Below are 21685 nucleotides of genomic sequence, written 5' to 3' on the forward strand. Positions count from 1 at the left end.
CCCACTGAGCCACCCAGGTGCCCCAAAGCAAGTGTTGTTGTTGTTGTTGTTGTTGTTGTTGTTGTTGTTGTTGTTTTCAAGTGGATCGGTTATAAGACTGTAACTGTTACAGGCCTTTTTAAACATTTTCAGCCACAGTTAATTGCTTCCTGCTTGTACTCCCCTAGTGTCTCCAATGTGACATATAGAACATACTGCATTGTGTTTTAACTCTTACATTCTGGGTGGCTCAGTGGGTTAAGCCGCTGCCTTCGGCTCAGGTCATGATCTCAGGGTCCTGGGATCGAGTCCCGCATCGGGCTCTCTGCTCGGCAGGGAGCCTGCTTCCCTCTCTCTCCGCCTGCCTCTCTGTCTACTTGTGATCTCTGTCTGTCAAATAAATAAATAAAATCTTTAAAAAAAAAAAAAAAAACTATAACTCTTACATTCTGGTTTTTCCTTTAGACCATGAGTTCGTCTGAGGCAGTGACTATGTCTTATTTACATTTGTAACAATGCCTTGTGTATGGTAGGCATAATAGGTTTTTTGAATGAAAGTGTAGACTTGTTTCCGAAGTAGTGTTTTATCATATTCTTGCAATCTCCAGTGTTCTCTGAAGCTCTAGCTCAGTGGTTCTTAGCTTTAGCAGCACATCAGAATCACCTAAAGATCTTTGTAGACTCTCTCTCCTCGGAGTGAGGAGAGAGAGCTCTTCAGGTGATTCCGACATGGAGCCACCGATGAGAATCCCGTCTCCAACTAGGGCCCTTCTAGCAGTACCAAAGAAGGCAGGCTAGTGTGAGCTCAAACTGTCGGCAGTCTGCCAGCTGCCCAGTTAAACAGACGTGTATCGTGGGCTTTCCTCTTCCGGCGCAAAAATGTGCACATACCCTACCTCAGGCCCAGCCTTGTCCTAGAACCAAATTCTGCCTTTCTCCCAAATTTCAGAACAAAATGCCTGAGAGCGGACAAGCTGAAGGAGGAAGAAGCCTCTTCCAAGCGTCAGGAGACTCGTTCTGTCTTCCGTCGGTGAAAAACAAGGGTAGGGACCGGCCCCAAAGATCAGACACATTTCCTTCGGATGGCCCTTCCATCAGAGGACTGGAGGGACGTGACGACACACGTAAGCAGTACTTCCAGGGTCTTATAATTCTCCCATACATCTTCTCTCACCTGGCTACAGCAACTGGAACGCTCTATTCAACCCGCTTTAGAGCCTTCAGCCCCGTTCCCAGAAACGTGCGCTTGCGCAAATTTCATACGTCATATTGGAGCGCGCCGACCGCTGAGACTTCTGGGAAATGGAGTCTGTGAGGAAGCCGAACACTGTGAGCTCAGACGTCAGAGCCTTTACGCAGGCGCATTGCTTTTCCGACCTGAAGAGGCGCCGTCTTCCTGGGTCCCCAGCACTCTGTGCAGGAGGTGAGCTCAGGCTGCGGGTGTTTGACTTCGAGATGTGGAGTGAGCGCAGCGGCCGAGAGAAAGGGACACTGAGAACTTGGGGGAGGTGCTGTGGGAGTTCAACGGGGTGACGCGGGCGGAGCCAGCCTGCAGAGAGAGAGAGAGAGACAGAGTGAGTGTGTGTGTGTGTGTGTGTGTGTGTGTGTATCCCAGCTCGGAGAGGTGCAGACGGAAAGTTGCCCCTCGCCTCCTGTGTGTGTGTGTATTCCGTGGAGTGTGGGCACTGGCAGGAGTGATCTTTCATCATACACCCACTATATGCCAGATCCCAACTTTCAGGTTGGAAGTTTGGAGCCTTCTTCCTCTCCTCTCGTTCTCCTTCCCATAATGGGTGTTTAATAAATATGGGTGGAATCAACACTAAATCTGTGGGGACGCCGGCTCCGCCCCTCCGTCTTTCTCAGAAAACATCTCAGATTGTCTCGGTTAGCTCCCTCCGTACGAGGCCCTCATTTAAGGATAGATACATCATGTTTTAGACTACATCATTGAACATTTTAAAAAATTTTAACCAAGGAAGTTTAATTTTTAAGCTGGTTGGAATCCATTGTTGAAACCGATGGTTATTATTTAGCTTATTGACAAGTTTGATTCTAGAAGTAACTATATCTCTGAGATATCTGTGATTTTAAAAAGGATATTTGAGAATTGAGTCTGAGATGCAGTCCTTAAAGCACTTGGCTTGACATATATGGTTATCCATTAAACCAGTAATTAAAGCTACCTTAATGCCTAATGTGTCTGTTTCAGCTGTCAACATCATGCACAATCTTTTCTTAGTTCAGAGGAATGAATGGTAAAACAAATGCTTTAATATCATTCTTTAGTTGCTAGGGGCCTTGATGAGGCAGGGCCTATCATGGAGGAGGTAGGATTTGAGGTGGGGGTAAAAAAACAGGGAAGAAGTAGCAAAGCATTAGGCAGATTGGAGAAGGACCTGATTTTAACTGCAGTGAAGTGTCAAGGAGTAGTGGAAGACAAGGGTGGAGAAAAGTACTGGCACGAGAACACAGAGGATCAGGACAAAACACAGGGCAAGTGGATAGTATAGTTCTGATCTGAAGACTGTCAGGAAGAAAACTATTTGGGGACAGTAATTCTAGAGGTCACACCCAGGACTAGAGAGAGAAAGGGACTAGTGGCAGGGAGCCAGTTGGGAATGCAAGGTAATCCTGATGTGGGTTGTTACAGACCTGAATGAATGGTGTCAGTGGTAGGAAAGGATAAAAATGACAATGCAGAAGAAGAGTCAGAAGGACCTGGTGAGGGGTGCCTGGGTGTCTCAGTGGGTTAAAACCTCTGCCTTCAGGTTGGGCCATGATCCCAGGGTCCTGGGATCGAGCCCCGTGTCGGGCTCTCTGCCTGGTGGTGAGCCTGCTTCCCCCACTCTCTCTGCCTGCCTCTCTGCTTACTTGTGATCTCTGTCTCTCAAATAAATAAATAAAATATTAAAAAAAAAAAGAAGAAGGAGGACCTGGTGACTAGATTTGGGAGGAAAGAGAGCAAGGTAAAAGTTTGAATAGGGGGCATCTGGGAAAATAATAGAACATCTGACAGAAATGTCAAGCTAGGGAGAGGGATTAATTGGGGAGTTGCATAGGGGAAGATGTCTTAAGGTGCTGGCAGAATGCCTGAATCAAAATTTACAGTCACTTGGAAATGCCAGCTGAGTTTGGAAGAGGCATTGGGACTAGACTGGAAACCATCTCTGTAGAGGTGGAGAATGGAGGGCCAGGTGGATGGACTTTCTGAGGGATAGCAGGAACATTGTACGAAGACTAAGTGTTGTTGGGCAGCAGTCAAGTTTCCAGGGCAAGACTGGGGAAAAGAAGCAGGAACTTGTCAGAATAATCAAAAGCTGCAGAGAAATAAAGATAAGGAGAAAAAGACTATCGTAATTAGAGGCACTTGGTAATTTTCAACTGTACAGTTTCAGGTGGTGAGGGGTGTGACAAGAACAGAAAAAGATTCAAAAGGAGGAGATGGAATTGATAAGTATGTGTTACCAAGAACTTTGATCATGAAAGGAAAACCTAAATGAGAACTCTTTTGCTAAAGAGAGGCCATGGGATTCAGTGAAAAAGGTTTCAGAGAGATGAAGGTTGTATCTGTTTGAACATATGGGGCAAGAAGTTACTGGTGAGCTGGGAGATGGTGGAGAAAGCAAGACCTGGTAATGCAGGGAACAGATTCTGAAAAGCAACAGTAGTGGAAAAGGAGGTAGGACACAGAGGACACTCAGGGAAAGACCCAGAGACAGAAACATTTCTGTTTCATCCTCACACCCCATGCTACCACGCACATAGCAGGTGCTTGGATGTATTTGTTGACTAGCAGGATGAATGAGTGGATGAATGGGTTGGTACTGGGCAGTCGAAAGGAAAGCAATTTTCATTTTTGAACAGACTAAGATAAACGCTTTACATTAACTGTCTCATATACTGTTTATAACTACTGTGTGAGGTAGGTAGTAAACAACTAGAGGTCAACCTTTAGCTTAAGTAATTTGCCCAAGCCTTCATCGTTAATAAATACATGCCTGTGGAATGCTTTTTACCACACAGACTTTGGAACTCTTGTGAGTGAGCATTCTTCCAAAATCGAATGGTAGCCGTGGAGGTTTGGAGTAGCTGTGGGGCAAGGATGGGAACAGGAAAAGCTTTCTAGGCAAGGGCTCATTTGAAGATCTGGAATAAGAATTTGAAGAGTTTTTTTTTTTTTTCTCTAGAAATACTCTGAGAACCAGGAGTAGGACAAGAGAAAACATAAGTGACTCCATGTGGATTTGGTGGACTTGGGGAGCCCTGAGTATCACTGGGAGGCTACTGAAGCGACTGCCAGGGGAGGGAAGTCAGCCTGGCAGGGATCCCACGAATAATGAGCACCTCGGGAGTATTGGCTGGTTACTGAATGGCTGGGGAGTTTTATGCCCACCACCATTTATAAGGTGTTCAATGCTCATTTTATGAAGTCATAATCCAATATACAAAACTTTGAAAATTGTCTTTAAGGATTTAAACATTGAGCAGTTTCAACTACAGTCTCAGATGTAGTTCAACTGATTTGTTCGAAAAGCTCAAATGCTTTCGACAACATATTTAAATACTTTGATTCCAAAGTTATTCCTACACTTACACTTAAACCTATTCTAAAACAGCAACAACACACTGTAATTAATATTTTCATTATTTCTACCTTCCTAAGATTATAACACGTAGCTAATGCTAACACGTAGCCCATTATTCTATATGCTTTATATGTATTCTATTTACACATCACAATAGCTCTGAGGTAGGTACTTTCATTATACTAATTTTACAGACGGGTAAACTGAGACAGAGGTTGAGAAACTTGCCTAAGGTCATACAGGTAGTAAACAGAGCTGGAATTTTATTTCTGGCAGTCTCTCCTGTATCTCAAAATACTAATTTGGACTTCTTTCGAGGGCCCAAGAGTAATGTTTTAAAACTCTCCTGGGAATGGAGGAATCTTGACAAGCAAGGGAAAGATTACTGTCTTAAACAACACAGCTTGCAGGCTACTGATGATGTCTTAGCTGTTTCCATTTGTGTATATATCACTCTGCCTCCTCCTAACAAGATTCAAATCCCAATCTCTCAGGTCAAAAAAAAAAAAAAAATTTGTAGTTACACTAAACATATTTTTCCAGTAACTTTTTTTTTTAAGTTTTTACCTTTTGCATCGGTTTTTTTTTTTTTAAGATTTTATTATTTGACAGGGAGAGATCACAAGTAGGCAGAGAGGCAGGCAGAGAGAGAGGGGGGAAACAGGCTTCCCACTGAGCAGAGAGCCTGATGCGGGGTTCTATCCCAGGACCTGGAGATCATGACCTGAGCCGAAGCCAGAGGCTCAACCCACTGAGCCATCCAGTCGCCCCACCTTTTGCATAAGTTTAAACATTTTTGCAAACTGGTGTTCACCCTCAAGGTAATAATCTTTTAAAGTTTTGCTTGGCCAGTGCTCAATAACCCATTGTCTAGTAAATATATATTGGTCTGGTCTTTTTGAAAACTTAACTTTACCTTAGTAGTATCTCATAATAAGACGAGATAGTGGGTTCATCTCCTAAAGGAGGAAGGATTAAGTCTGCATGGTTACTTTGCCTCTTTAGACCAGCTCATACTCCTTCTTCCTCTCCCCAGTACTGATTAGTCTATTTGGGGTTTGACATTCCTGATTCTGGGATTACTTAGTTTATCCACATTCCCTTGATTTCTTTTCTCATGCTTGTGTGAATGGACACAAGTATATATCCTAACGATACATCTGTACTTTGTGAATAGTCATACAATTAATAGGAAAAAAAAAAAGTACTTATTTGTATCACTAAAGGTGTAAACATTGCCCTCTTTGTATTACAACCATTTTTAAAATACATTATTTTTTTTTCTCATTTTGAGTATGGAACTCATGGTCTTTCAAAATTCAAACTATTTCATTCAGCAATAATAATTTTTATAACCTGGCCAGTGGAAGCCAGAGTCACCTGATTTTTCCTATCCAAAGATGTGGCAACAGCTCAAACTCTAAATATTCCAAACTGTACCCAGTAGCTTTCCCTCCAAACCTCCTCCTCCTCTGTTGTTCATCTCCATGAATGGTACCACTGTGCACACTGTTGTTCAGATCAGTGACCTGGAGGTCATTCTTGCTTCTCCCATCACCCTCAGCCTCCACTGGCAGTCAATCTGTTGTCTGTTCTTCTTTTTTTTTTTTTAAGATTTTTTTATTTTGTCAGAGAGAGAACACAAGCAGGGGGAGCTGCAGACAGAGGAAGAAGCAGGCTCCCCGAAGAGCAAAGAACCCAATGCGGGACTCGATCTCAGGACCCTGGGATCATGATCTGAGCTGAAGGCAGATACTTAGCCCACTGAGCCACCCAGGCATCCCTGTTCTTCACGTCTTGACAGTAGTTCCACTTTTGTCCATTTCTGCTGTCACTACTTTCATTCAGCTTTTCATCATTTTTCCTTATTAATTATGAGATTCCTCACTGGTCTCCTCACCTGCATTCTTGCCCTCCTCTAGTCCCATTCTGCTATAGCTACCCAGAATGGCATGGCTGCCTGTGTTGGAGGTCCCTAAGATCACCCCCCATTCAGGGATTTGCTGGAAGGACATGGAGCTCAGCCTATACTTGCACTCATGGCTAAGACAGGGATGTACAGCTAGGTCAATCAGGGATGAGACAGGCAGAGTCTGAAGAAACCCAAATACAGGCTTTCTTGTGCTCTCTCCCCGCCATGAGGAGTCACACCAAATGCATCCTCTCCAGCAATAAAAATGCAACAATGTGTGTGTGATGTTCCAGCTCACAAAGGCTCATTAGAGACTCAGAGCCCAAGGTTTTTTTTTATTGAGAGCAGGTCAGGTAGGCACCCTCTGCCTAACACATACCAAAATTCCAGACCCTCTGGCAGGAGACCAAGTGTTCAACATAAAACACATTGTTTGCTCACATAGTTTGGCATAATGGGCCACCCTTCTTTCTTAGGGAACCCTCCCCAAATCGAAGTTCCCAGACCCCAGCCAAGGACCAACCTCGCAAATGGAATTTTCTGAGAATAGCTATCTTGGGTCTGCTTTAACTTTTCTGTATACCCACATTCCTTCCTGTTATTTTTCCTGTACACCAAAGTAAATACATACTCATAAAACCAAAAATCAGGATATAAAGAATTACAAGAAATAGAATAAAGCCACTTGTAGGGTCACCTGGGTGGCTCAGTGGGTTAAAGCCTCTGCCTTCAGCTCAGGTCATGATCCCAGGGTCCTGGGATCAAGCCCCCATCGGGCTGTCTGCTCAGCGGGGAGCCTGCTTCCTCCTCTCTCTCTCTCTCTCTCTCTCTGCCTGCCTCTCTGCCTACTTGTGATCTGTCTGTCAAATAAATAAATAAAATCTTAAAAAAAAAAAGCCACTTGTAATGCCACACTCAAATTCCACTTACATTTTAGTGTATATTCTTTCAGTCCTTTTTCTATACATATGCGCATACACAAGTAAGTAGTTTTAAGTGTGCATTCTTCACTTAATATTTGTAAATTTGTTTAAAAAATTTTTTTAACAAAACATCACAGACAAAGTTGAACTCTCCTGGTTATCTGTCCCAATTCCATATCCCTCCCTTCCCAGAGATAACTCTTAATTTGGTACTTATTGTCCCACACAGATTTTTATAGATACTATTTACCTGTTTTTAAGTTTGGGTTTTTTTTTAAAGATACGTTTATTTGAGAGAGAGAGAAAGAGTGTGAGCTTGGCAAGGAGGGGCAGAGGAAAAGAGAGAACCTCATGCAGACTCCCCAATGAGTGTGTAGTCTGATGCAGGGCTCAATCTCATGACCCTGAGATCATGGCCCTAAGATCATGACCTGAGCCAAAATCAAGAGTCAGAGACTTAACCAACTGAGCCATCCAGGTGCCCTGTTTTTTAAGTTTTATATAGATGTTACACAGTAATTCTAAAACTTTATTTTTTGCTCAGTAATTACATTTTGTGATTTATTATTAACACAAAGCTCTACTTCATTCATCTTAATGTATAATATTCCAATACACATAAGTTCACAGATAAAATAACAATTGGTCCTTCTGATGAACATTTAAGTTGTTTGCAGTTTATCACTAGTGATCTTTTCCTCAATGATTCGTAATGCGGGCTCAGTTGTATATCAAGTTTCCCTACACGTTTGGATATGTTGGGGGATTTTTTTATTCTAGTCTATTGGTCTGTTATCTGTGTGGCTATTTTTTCGTGAAAATAAAAATCATTATAGCATTGAGGTTAAAAACTGATGGACAGACCTGGGTTCAAATTCTCCCACAGCTTCTTTTAACCCTAACTTTCCTAATCTGTAAGATAGTACCTATCTGGGGCTCCTGGGTGGCTCAGTCGGTTAAGTGTCTGCCTTCAGCTCAAGTCATGATCCCAGGGTCCTGAGATCGAGCTTGTGCTCTCTCTGTCACTCTCTCTGTCACTCTCTCCCTCAAATAAATAAAATAAAATCTTTAAAAATAAATAAATTTAATAGTACCTACCTTATCAATTTATGAATATGGAATTAAGTTATCCTGAGAAAGAGTCTGCCTTTGGCTCAGGTCATGATTCCAGCATCCTGGGATCAAGCCCCATATTGGGCTCCCTGCTCAATGGGGAGTCTGCTTCTTCCTCTCCAGCTCTCCTGTGCTTGTATTCTCTCTCTTGCTATCTCTCTCTGTCATAAATAAATAAAATCTTTTTTTTTTTTAAGTGCCTGGTAAGTAACAAATACTAGCACAGTGCCTGGTAAGTCACAAATACTCAATAAATGCTAGTTATTATTAATATGTTATTAAATGGTATTATAGTGTATGGATATTATGGATTTAATCATATCTCCTGTTTCAGAAACTTAGGATATTTCAAATTTTTCCTTTACAGTAAGGATTAAATGAGATAATACGTGTAAAGTGCTTAAAAAGTTACCACATGTAGTACTCCATAAAGGTTCGTATTAATATGACTAAAGATATTCTCACTTACTTCCTTAGGACAAACTCCTAGGAAAGATTTGCTGAGCCAGAGTATGTGTGTTCCAAGGCTCTTCATACAGTTTGCAATGATCTTTCTAAAACATAAATCTGAGAATACTTCCACGTTGAAATTCTTCAGTGATCTCCATGCCTGTGGTCCCTCTTCCATGCATGGGACCATACAAAGCTGTCCTTGATCTGGTTGGTCTCTGTCTGCTTCCCCACTGCACTGCTCACAGCCTAGACCTCTGCCGTTCTAAACCAGTTCCAATTGTTCATCTTTTCCATGTAAAGACACACCTCCTTATTTTTGAAAACTTGTTACTTTTCCTGCCTGGAATGTTCCACCTCCTCCCCCGAATCAACCCTTACATCCCATTTCTGCCAAGGAACTTACAGCCTCCTATCTGGATGAGGCAAGCCTCTGCTGGGCTCTGAGAGTGGGTATCTCTTTATAGTATGTATCCATCCTGTGACACATTATTTGGGCTACTTGTTTGTCCATATTCTAAGCTATAAGCTTTTAGAGGACAAGGACAGTATCCTTAAGTTTTTGTGTTTGGTATAAATAGTTGGTGCTGAATAAATGTTGGTTGGATAGACGGATGAATACAAGGATCAGTACCCATATCCCCTTGACCGCAGGAGAGTACTCGGTGCACCCCCTCTTTGCCTCGTCCTTCCTCAGACCGCACTTCCCGTCCCACTCATGATTTCCAGAAATGTTTGACTTAAATGTGTTGACTTAGACTCTTGACTGTGGGAAACTGAGACCTACTCAGCTAACTCAAGGAAAAGGGGTTAGCGATAGGATTCACACCAAGCCTAAGAAGGTTATGGCAATCCCAAAATAAATGAGGCTGGTCTAAATGTGAATTGGAGCCCAGGGGTGGTCTGCATGCATTGAGGGACTTCACACCAGTAAAAAACTCTTAAGTCTTCGCTCCAGTGTTTCACCACTAAAGTGACCAGGCTCTTCTTCCCCCAGCCTGTGTCTAGTCTTCCCGGGTCATGCCTCCCACACACTCACGGGATCTGCTTCTGGGTAGCTTTGGCTCCGCTGATCCTCATGGCTACTTCCGTCCCTCCTGACACCCTTTCAGCTCATCGCTCACCTGTTGTGCTGACAATTTCTTAGCTCATGTTCTCCTTTCCAAGCTAGATCACATCTCAGTCCACTACCTGAGGCCTACGTCAGTGTGGCTCCAGGAGGGAGAGACAGTGTCGTGTGGAACAAGATGTGGCTGCCCAACAGTGGCTCCTTTAGCACAGGGTTACAAAGGGGGTATTTTTCCCTTAATGAGGCTGTAGGTATTTACTGGACATGTCTTTCCATATAGTCATTTATAAAATTTCTTAGAGTTCTTATCTGGTAACCGTCAGGGCAATATTGAATGTGAACTTATAAATATAGTATAAGCTTCATATGTTCTTGATTCCCAGGAACAGAACTCTTCCTCTGGGGTCACGGTCAAACCAGCACCCCCTTGTGTCCTGAATAGCACTATCCGTGGCCTTTCGCTCCAACTCTGGTTTAGGGTGGGGTTGCTCCTAGCCTGGCTTTGCTTTGTCTTCCCTTTTTGTAGGGTATTAAGAAAGAGAATGGGTATATAACTCACTGGTATTTGGAGATTTCTTGCTTTATGGGTCAGAAAACTCCAAACCAGGACTTGTCTTTCTCATACCGTCTTTCTTGTCCTGTACCTTTTCTTCATTAGGACTCTGCCCTTTTCTACAAGGAGAGCACACAAGAGGGAATGGCTGCTGTGTCTCTGACTGCCAGATGCCAGGTGAGGTGAACTTTGTGTGTCTGGAATACTCGGTTAGTCTCCAGATTGTAACCGTTTTTCTCTCTTTATCCGGGAACTTCTTCAGTCAAACCGAGCCAGGTAAATGAAGGGCTCCGGGGGGAATGCGTCTTTCCCATTTGACTTGTGGTATCCTTCAATGACCTTTTCTTGCCTTGAAATGTGCCCAGTAGCATGTCACCAGGGACATGGCCCCTGTGGACTTGGCTCTGAGTGCTTTTGCCTAAAAAATGATGGTACAGGTTGGTTTGGATGGTTTGAGGGAACAGTTCTTGTCCTGACTTGTCTTCAATGCATCCATTTGAGAGTGGACCCCAAGTATTCCAGGAAGTGTTGGGTTAGGCTGGGGAATATGACACTTGCTGAAGAGCCCCTCAGTGAGGTGGTAAGAGTCCCAAAGAGAGATAAGTATAGGTAGAGACATGGGGCTTGCCCCACACCTGCCCACGGACCTGGAGTCTTGAATTCTATGCTCTGGCTTAGAACTTGCACACTGGAGACTCATCTGGGGTTTTAGGATTGGGGGTAAAGATGCTGTCTTACACAATCACAAAGCATTTGCGTGAAATGAAGTGATCCTAAGGACAATCTAATCAACACCATCATTTTAAGGATTTGTAAAAAAAAAAAAACAAAGAAAAACCACCCAGATAATTGGTGGAATTCAAATAAGGTTGTAGATTATAGTATAATATCAATGGTGTTTTCTTGACTTTCATAATTACACTGTGATTATATTAGAGAATATCCTTGTTTTTATAAAATATGCATAAAATAGGAGTAAAGAGGCATCATGTTTGCAAGTTACTCTCAAGAAGTTCAGGAAAAAGGAGAATGTGTATATACTGAGAGAGACAGACAAAAAGATAAAGCACATGTGGAGAATGTTAACATTTGGGGAAGCTGGGTGAAGGGTACATAGGCATTCTTTGTTCTGTTCTTGCAAATTATCTAAAATTTACAGGCTTGGCTGTGAATATAAGAATTATGACCAAGAACTTCATGCCTCAGGGAATTATGGCACTTTCTCCCAAGTGCTTCAGAGCCCTGCTTCATCAGAACAATTTTGCTTACCCTCCTTCCACAACCTCAGGGCTATCATCTTTATGACTGTTTCGTCTGGTCCATATAAAGAGAATGGTTATAAGTCAGGGGCAATGTGATTGTGTTTCCAGGAATCAGTGACATTCGAGGATGTGGCCGTGATTTTCACAGATGAGGAGTGGAGACATCTAGTCCCTATTCAGAGGGATCTCTACAAGGAGGTGATGCTGGAAAACTATAAGAGTATTGTCTCATTAGGTAAGGAGAGCTTCCCATAAGAAGTTAGACTCGGTACTGTGTTAATGGGGGGTTGAGGAGCCAATAAATGATACCTCTTCTCCCACCTGAGTTCTGAAGCACGGAGAGACAAGATAGAGGAGTAGAAGGTATGGCTTAGGGGTACAGCGACAGTGGGCTTCTTCATCCTGAACCCCAAGATTGGACAGATTGGCTTCTTGAGCCATGGGCAGGTTGTACAACCCCAGCCTCCCTTGTTCAGCAGCCTGTCCCTACAGTATAGAGGACCCAGTCTCCGAAGGGGGGTGGAGGGGCAAAGAGAAGAAGCTGAGTTACATATGTCCAGTTCCTCCCCCAGTTCATCAGTCAGGTAACTTACTAAGCTTCGTCCAGAGGACTAAGGATGCCATCTTGTTGGGAGCAAATTTCTCCTCAGGGAAGCAGAGGAGGGGAGGAAGAAGTGTTTTCCTTTATTTTTTTTTAAAGATTTTATTTATTTATTTGACTGAATGAGAGAAAGAGTACAAGGAGGGGGAGTAGCAGGTAGAGGGAGAGGGAAAAGCAGGCTCTCCACTGAGCAGGGGGTTCAATCCCAGGCCCCCACGATCATGACCTGAATCGAAGGCAGTCGCTTAACCAACTGAGCCACCCAGGTGCCCCAAGTGTTTTCCTCTAAAAAGAGGGCAGGTACGGGTGTAGAAATACAAGCCTATGCCTCAGAGTAGGTCACTAGAAGTGTATTTGATTTTGAATATTTATCTTAAGTGCAGTCTTAGAGAGAGGCCCACAGAAGGCACTTTGCAGTTATAGAGACTTGTGTGACAAAAGGAAAATTAAGAATGACTGCTTGGAGGCCCCCGGCTGGCTCAGTCTGTAGAGCGTGCAACTCTTGACCTCGGGGTCGTGCGTTTAAGCCCCACATTGGGTGTAGAACTTACTTTAAAAAAAGAAGAGGGCACCTGGGTGGCTCCGTTGGTTAAGCGGCTGCCTTCAGCTCAGGTCATGATCCTGGAGTCCCAGGATCGAGTCCCGAATCGGGCTCCCAGCTCCTTGGGGAGTCTGCTTCTCCCTCTGACCTTCTCACCTCTCATGCTCTCTCCCTCTCTCAAATAAATAAATAAAATCTTTGGGAAAAAAAAAAAAGAAGAAGAAGAAGAAGAAAACGAAAAAGAAAAAGAATGTTGGTTTGAGATATTTATGAGAAGTAAAGGTTGGGCTCCTGTACATAATGCCAACCTCTCAGGAGCTTCCAGAATAAGAGACTGAGAGAGAGTGCAGATTCAGAAAAAGGTGTAAGACAAGCAGCAGGTGGCCGTCAGAGGAGTCACACTGCAGATTTTCTATGAGGCCGGTCAAGAATTTAAGTAAGCCAAATGGGAAAAACAGGATAGACAGGATAGAATGTTCAGGGAGCACTAAAGGAGACTGCTGAGCCTTTGTCACAGATTTTGGTGGGATGAAATATTGGGGAAAATAGAATTCCTAAGATCAGAAACAGGAAGCCAAAGGGAGGCGATAGATGTGGCCCATTTGTCAGCAGGTGATCAGCATTTAACCAGATAGGTGATCCTTGGGCCAATAAGAAGGTGTTTCTCTTTCACAAGTTGGGGACCCCCAACACAAGGGAAGTTTAGACTTCAAGACTGCTTCTAGGATGGATTCTGTTTCTTTAAATGACCAAAAATGGAGAGATTCACTTGTAGAAATTCGTCCCAAGCAAATAATAGGATCAACAGCCCCGGGTGTACAAAAATGTTCGTCACGTCATTGTTTCTTAATAGCGAAACAGTAAAAACAGTCTGAATGTCTGTCAGCAGGAGACTAAATACATTAGATTATCCCATACAACTAACATCATGTAGCCATTAAAGTGGTGATGTAGATCTGTGCTAGTTGAAGTGAAGTAATACTTTAAGTTTATTATGTGAAAAAAGTCAAATTTATAAATTAGCATTATTTCATAACCCAGTTTTTAACAGAATGTATCTATAGGTATCTTTCAGTTTCAAAATGAATAGAAAGAAAGAAAAAATGAATACAAAGTACAAAAGGTGATTTTTCTTTTTATTTCTACTTACCTCTAATTTTCCTACGATGAACATGACCCACTTGTGTAAATAAAAGCTTAATACTAAAGGGTAGGGACGCCTGGGTGGCTCAGTTGGTTAAGCAGCTGCCTTCGGCTCAGGTCATGATCCCAGCGTCCTGGGATCGAGTCCCGCATCGGGCTCCTTGCTCAGCAGGGAGCCTGCTTCTCCCTCTGCCTCTGCCTGCCACTCTGCCTGCCTGTGCTCGTTCGTTCTCTCTCCCTCTCTCTCTCTCTGACAAATAAATAAATAAAATCTTTAAAAAAAAAAAAAAAAAAATACTAAAGGGTAAACCAACCAACAAAATTACATGTTTGTTTTACTCAAGATGATCTGTTTTCATTCTTATCTTTCCTGAGCCAAGGACTCTTTCCCACCATCATACCAGTGCTAAAGCTAAGACATCCCATTCACTTCAGCGGGGAGAATAAACACATTAGTTCAAATGGATTTTATCAACTTTTTGACCAAGTGCTACTTGTTTCTTTGTAGAACCTCAGTCTTGACCTCCATCGTGAGCTTCCCACATCCTTTTGCCTTACTTTGTACTCTGCGTTCCCGGCGTGGGCCCCCTGGCTTTCTGTTTTCTCTCAGAAAGAGTGAGAGGTGGGGTTTAAGCTTCAGAATAGTTGCGTATTTCCATCACATACCTGGCTTGTTTCTTTCTCCCTGAGCAGGACTTCCAGTTCCTCAACCTGATGTCATTTTTCAGTTGAAGAGAGGGGATGAGCCTTGGGTAGTTGATCTTCACGGATCTGAGGAGAGAGAATGTCCAGAGAATGTCTGTCTAGGTAACTGTATATGAGCAGGGCAGGGCCGAGTTTTGTTTTGTGGCTGTTATTTGGGTGTGTGGGAAGGAGGCTTGGGTACCACATTATTCTCACATTCGCATCTTCTGCTTTTCTCTGTTTATTCTCTGTCACCCACCAGCTTTCATTTTTTTCTCCACACGTGAAAGTGTTACTCCTCTTTATCCACCAAATGTTATTATTCTCTCAAATCTGTCATGTTGCCTATACACACCTATTGCCCACTGCCCCCCACCACCACTTAGCCTACTTTCCCAATTATCCAGGCCACGCTCCCAGTGGGAAGTCTTCTCTCTCTTCTGAGCTGTCCACTGTCAGTTCTGTTCTCTTTTCAAGTCTCAGTCTTTTCCCAACACGAACAACTGTCTATGGGAGCCAGCGGGGCAGTCCCTGTACATTACTTTTCAGATTTATTGTAGCATCTCGTCTTTCTGCTGTCGTACTGTAGTATTTCCTAGCTCAGGAAAGAAACTGCATCTGTATTTTCTGTCTGTTCCAGACCGGGAGACTAAGCCCGAGATTCACGGTCCTTCAGAAGGAGAAGAATCAGAAGGAACGGGGAGGGAAAAGCTTCGAGGAGAAGTTCCCGTGTGTCCTAAATTTGAAGCTCATGCACTGGAGGGTGAGTCGGAAGCAGGGAAGGAGAGGCCTGCCATCCAGACCTGCAAGAAGTCCCTTTCCCAGAAGGAAAGCTTGCCGCCAGGGTCTACCCCTCTCAAGAAAATCCTCACTAAAGAGAGAGACCAGGAATGCAGCCACTGTGGGAAGACCTTTTTTGACCACTCATCCCTTACCCGCCACCAGAGGACTCACACTGGAGAGAAGCCCTATGACTGTCACGAGTGTGGGAAGGCCTTCAGTCACAGGAGCAGTCTCAGTAGACATCTGATGTCTCACACGGGGGAGAGCCCCTATGAATGCAATGCGTGTGGGAAGGCCTTTTTCGACCGGTCGTCCCTAACTGTCCATCAGCGAATTCATACTGGAGAGAAGCCCTTTAAATGCAGTGAGTGTGGAAAAGCCTTCTTCGACCGCTCTTCCCTTACTCGACACCAGAGAATCCACACCGGAGAAAGCCCTTATGAATGTAATCAGTGTGGGAAAGCCTTCAGCCAGAAAAGTATTCTCACTCGACATCAGCTCATCCACACTGGCAGGAAGCCTTATGAATGTAACGAGTGTGGGAAAGCCTTCTACGGCGTGTCATCACTGAACAGACATCAGAAGGCTCACACTGGAGAGCCTCACTATCAGTGCAGTGAGTGCGGGAAAGCTTTCTTCGACCGTTCATCCCTTACACAGCATCAGAAGATTCACACTGGAGACAAGCCATATGAGTGCACCGAATGTGGGAAAGCCTTTAGCCAGAGATGCCGGCTCACACGACATCAGCGAGTGCATACAGGAGAGAAACCCTTTGAATGCAGCGTGTGCGGGAAAGTGTTCAGTTCTAAATCATCCGTTATTCAACACCAACGGCGTTACGCCAAACAAGGAATAGACTGAGTTGGGGGAAAGCTTTAGTCAAAGGACCTCTATAGAAACTCAAGCTGGGTCTTCCCCATCGTAAGCAAACCCACCCTTTGAGCATTCTACCTATTCTGGCTACTCCTCTCCTTTTCCACCTCTGCTACCACAGTGTGAATAAACATTCTCTACTTACCGAGTTCTGGAACTGACTGTGGATGCTGGAAGTTAGGATGTGACTCTAAAGGGTCGACACTTTGCGGAAGTTTGTTAGACAACAGGATAAATGTTAGGAGGTGATTGTCAGACATGTCTCTTGTCTGAGGCCCCAAGTATCACTGCACTTTAATAACCGGAGGCTCGAGCAGGAGGGAAGGCGAAGTTGGAGCAGCACTTCTTTTTATAGCTACGTCCCTCTCCCTGGGAGCTTTTTTGGGCCCTGGCCTTGTTCTTTGTGTCCCAACTTCTAGGTTCCTTTCTACCACTACTACTACTACTATCACCACTACTACTACTACTACTGGCTAGCACTTACTGAGCGCTTATTATGGGGTAAGCACTCAATGGAGAATTTGGCAAAGAGCAGACTATTTGGTTCTCTCACCAACCCTGTGAATTAGAAGTAGGTACTGTTATTATCCTCATTTTACAGATGAGCAGACTAAAGTTTAGAGGTATTAAATAATTTGCCCAAAGTGACATAGCTCGTAAAAGGTGAAGCTAATCCTTGAATACAAGTCTACCTTCGAAGTCTATTCTCTTAACCATTATGCTATATGGTTTGTTTAATAATTTATATACAGGTATCATCTCCTCAACTAGATTATAAGCACTTGGAGGCGTGACTTAGGTGTCTTTGCATCTCACACAGTGCCTTGCACATAATAGGTGCTCAATAAATATTTATCTGAATTAATGATTTTTCTATTTACCAAGTTCTCTCTATTTAAAACATCTGTTACGTATACATCCTTTCTCTGAATTTTCAGTCTAGGCTGCGCCTTTATCCTCTCAGTCTCCCATTACTGTGGTAGTCATTGAATTCTTCCCTCTTCCTTATTTTTTTTTTATTAAAGGATTTTATTTATTTATTTGTCAGAGAGAGAGAGAGAGAGCGCACACGAGAGAGAGAGAGAGAGAGAGCGCATGCACAAGCAGGCAGAGTGGCAGGCAGAGGTGGAGAGAGAACCAGGCTCCCCGCTGAGCAAGGAGCCAGATGCGGGACTGGATCTTAGGACCCCGGGATCACGACCCGAGCCCAAGGCAGGGGCTTAACCAACTGAGCCACCCAGGCGTCCCTTCCCTCTTCCTTACTGAGTAGGGGTATGCTAAGCTTTGGTGCCATAATAAGTAACCCCCAACTGAAAATTCACATCTCACATAAAATCTGATGTGAGTCAGTCTGTCTTACTCCATCCTCATCATTTAGAACATGTTGCCTCTAAGGGTATCACGAAAGAGAAAGCTGGAAGATATTTTAGGTTATTTCTAAGGACCATCTCATAAACCAGAACCTAGCACCAGAGGCCAGAAATGTCCACATCTCATAAACCAGAACCTAGCACCAGAGGCCAGAAAAGTAAACAAGCACCTCAATATTTGGTTAACATCAAAAGCATCTGTCACGAATTACATTTTGCACATTACAGACATTTTGCACATTACGCTTAGACCAGTCTTTCTAAATGACCCTTTCCTGCTCATCATTGCCTTACTTGAGACCTAAAATAGCTCCCTGTTTAATGAAAGCTTCTCTGAATATATTTTTTTTTTATTTGACAGACAGAGATCACAAGTAGGCAGAGAGGCAGGCAGAGAGAGGGGGGTGGGAAGCAGGCTCCCTGCTGAGCAAGGAGCCTGATGGGGGGCTCCATCCCAGGATCCTGAGATCATGACCTAAGCCAAGGCAGAGGCTTAAGCCACTGAGCCACCCAGGCACCCCAGCTTCTCTGAGTGCTTAAGATCTGCCTTGATGTGATTCCACATCACTGAACTTTAAGTTCTGATTCCCAAAACTCTTCTATACCCTGGACCCAGCCCTTTATTTTTATTTTATTAAAGGTCAGGGACTAGGCAGCTTTGACCCTAGGCATCTGCATTCCCTTCCTAGTTGCTTGAGGTGAAGCCCGGAAGAGGACTTGATTCTGAAAGGCTGTCTAGAATTTAGTTTGCCTGCATGAATCCCAGTGGACCAAGATGCATTTCTCCTGAGAGGTAAAGTCAGATTCAAGAAGATGGATTGCCAAACAGACATCCCCCTCCCCAGTCTACTAACAACCCTATTTGTCCACCTTTCTTAAAGCAGACAATTGACAGGGAAGACTTTTCACGTGTGGACTCTTGAAGCAACTTGAAGAAAAACACTTCAGAGAGTGCAGAATCTATCAGAGTGGATAATATCTGGTATTATTTAATAATGTGAAGTAGAAAATAAAAGGGACTATTGACAGACTTTTGACTGGACTATATCTGAGAGTTCTGAATCTTTAATCTATTCCCTTGTTAAAAATAAACTGACGATCGAGTGTTTCCCCAAGATATTCTGCCATTGTCAGCAAGATGAGACTAGAACAAATTGAGAACACTAATGGAATTCTGAGTATGGTGATAAGTGAAACAATGGGGACATTCCCTTTGTTTCTTTTTCAAATTTGGTGATCTGCAGAGCATTTTTAAAAATGTGAAGTGCTGCTCTACCTCCTCCTAAAAATTCTGAGGGAAGGGCCATTTTCCCTTTTAACTGATATCTTCCAAGAGGGCATACAGTACTGGAGGCCTTAAATTTTGAGGTGTTAGCTTCACCAGATGATCATTGGGAGTACAAATCTTGGAATCAGAAATTGGTCAAATTGGAAGTATGCCCTATCTTAAAATCGAAAATGAAACTGATGGAATTAATTTTAATATTTCAGTATTTGAATTTAATTCAAATATTTAAAATTTTCATGCAATGTTACTCCAACATGTAATCAATACAAAAAGTATTGAGATACCCTACATCCTTTTTTTAAAAACTGAATCTTCAACTACTTTGTATTTAGAGCACATCTCAAATTCAGACTAGACACATTTCAAGGACTCAATAGCTCTTGTATTGAACAGCACAATTTCAGATAGCCATCAGGAGCTTTTAGAGGGAAAAGATAAAGGGATTGTTTTGGTCATTGGAGATGTTGGAGGGATGCTTGCTTCTGGCCATGTGGCAAGCACTCTGCACCTGTATAAGGTAGTCTTCTGCTTCCGGTAGGTCAAGTGGGGTCCAAGACTGGGAAGCCTGTTCTTACCATCCCTCAGACACATTTTTAACACATCTCAAAACAGCTGCTTTGATCTCTGTGTGCCTGTCTCCTTTGTTTTCTGAGTTGGATCGTTTGTTACCTCAGGTGGGGAAGAGATTGTTATTTATGAATTTTTTTTTTAAGATTTTATTTATTTATTTGACAGACAGAGATCACAAGTAGGCAGAGAGGCAGGCAGAGAGTGTGTGTGGGGGGGGGGGAGCAGGCTCCCTGCCGAGCAGAGATCAGGCCCAGGATCATGACCTGAGCCGAAGGCAGAGGCTTAACTCACTGAACCACCCAGGCGCCCCTGTTATTTATGAATCTTTAACAACCCAACCAGGATATGGAGGAGGAAGTATCTAAGATTGCCCGTTAGTGAAAGATGAAAATTACTTTGTGTGATCATTTCACGTTTTCTGAGCAGGCTATTAGAATCCACTTAACATGATTCTGGAGGGAGGAGGGGTTCTGTTAGAATGAGCAAAGCATGAATGGGTGCTGGCGAAGGATGTGCCCAGTAGAAGCCACTGGAACTCCCCCACCACTCCAAGATTGTCAATACAAAAAAGGAAAACTACAGCCATGATGATAAAGTTGGAGGTCTTGGGAGTGATTTGTCCCACCATTTCCTTTCTGATTCCTTGGTTTGATCAAAAAGCTAGATCCTGGAAGTTAAGCGTCTCTGATATTACAGAAAAGCTAATGAAGTGGAGTCAACTGTAGTTAGTTCTGTGCTTCACCTCATTTCTATATTGGAAGGTAGCTGTAAGTTGCCCTTTGACTGATGTGTAGCCACTGATCTAGTTAATTCTTTTCTAAGCCCATTAAGTTGATCCGCCGATAGCAGTGTAAATTTAGCTTCACCTAACACACTAGCAATTTATTTTTATTGGCCCGCCCCTGAGATTTTTTTGCATTGTACCATAATTTGATAAAGCAAGATTTAAATAATTAAAATAATTAAGTTATTCATCATAGTGGCAGTATCTGTTAAAAAGAGAAGGAGAAAAAGCCAATAAATAGCACGTAATCAAGTTAGTCACTGCTGTGGGCAACTGAGGCTCAACCCCACTGGGACATGGGAGTCATGTTGAATGGGCTTCATAATTGTCTGCCCCTGAAGCGGGGAGCATTTATCTACTGGCTCCCATCCCCTGTTGGTTAAGTGTTGCTGCATGAACACCCAGGGTTTCTGTAGTCATCCCCTGTGGCAAAGTCAGAGACTAACTCCAGGGAGTAAAGTGATGAGGGTGGGGTACAACTGAAGCAAGGGTTTATCTGATTATGTTTGCAAAAGTGGTTGCTGCAGCATGGCTGGGGTAAAATTTGGGCCAAGAGAATATGGGGTGGTGCACCCAAGGTGTTTGGAATGAGGGTAGAGAGTAAGCTCATTTGAATACATTGAGCTTGAGATGCTTGTGAAATATCCAGACATATGTGGGGATGTTCTGTAGGCAAAACTGAAGGTGAAAAGAGTGATCCCAGATATATGGGTGGTGAGTGGTGGGAAATAGTTTATCAAAGTGTAGGTAGGAAGAGACTAGGATCTAGGATAAGTCCTTGAAGAACATGGAGATTAGATGGGCATGAAGAGAGGAAGAGCCCATAAAAGCAGAGTGAATAGAAGAGGATAGGGAAGCAAGAGAAACACTAGGTGAGAGCAGGGTCACAGAAAGACTTTCAAGAAAGAGGATAGCAAAAAAGTATTCAATGCCGCCAAGTGGTCAAGAAAGACAAAGCATTAGCCTTTTCAGGAAGATGGCACCAAAGGCAAAGGAAAACCCTGCCCCTCCCAAAGCAGAAGCCAAAGCAAAAGCTTTGAAGGCCAAGAAAGTGGTGCTGAAAGGCATCCACAGTTACAAAGAAAAAAAGATCCAAGGTCACCTACATTCGCACAGCCCAAGACACCGTGTCTCTGAAGGCAGCCCAAACACCCTCCAAAGACCGCCGCCAGGAGAAACAAGGTTGACCACTATG

The 21685-nt window shown here is 43.4% G+C and overlaps 1 protein-coding gene across 1 annotated transcript; it reads left to right on the forward strand.

Moving 5' to 3' along the window:
• The first annotated feature begins 1280 nt into the window (after nt 1-1280).
• ZNF2 (zinc finger protein 2) lies at nt 1281-18879 on the forward strand. The gene is made up of 5 exons (XM_080813257.1): nt 1281-1402; nt 10694-10765; nt 11959-12085; nt 14829-14942; nt 15460-18879. Exons 2-5 carry the CDS (start codon nt 10733-10735, stop codon nt 16464-16466), a joined length of 1281 nt encoding a protein of 426 aa, XP_080669383.1. The 5' UTR covers nt 1281-1402; nt 10694-10732; the 3' UTR covers nt 16467-18879.
• Nucleotides 18880-21685: the final 2806 nt, after the last annotated feature.

This window comes from Martes martes (genome assembly GCF_963455335.1).
Source record: "Martes martes genome assembly, chromosome: 9".
Lineage (NCBI taxonomy): Eukaryota > Metazoa > Chordata > Mammalia > Carnivora > Mustelidae > Martes > Martes martes.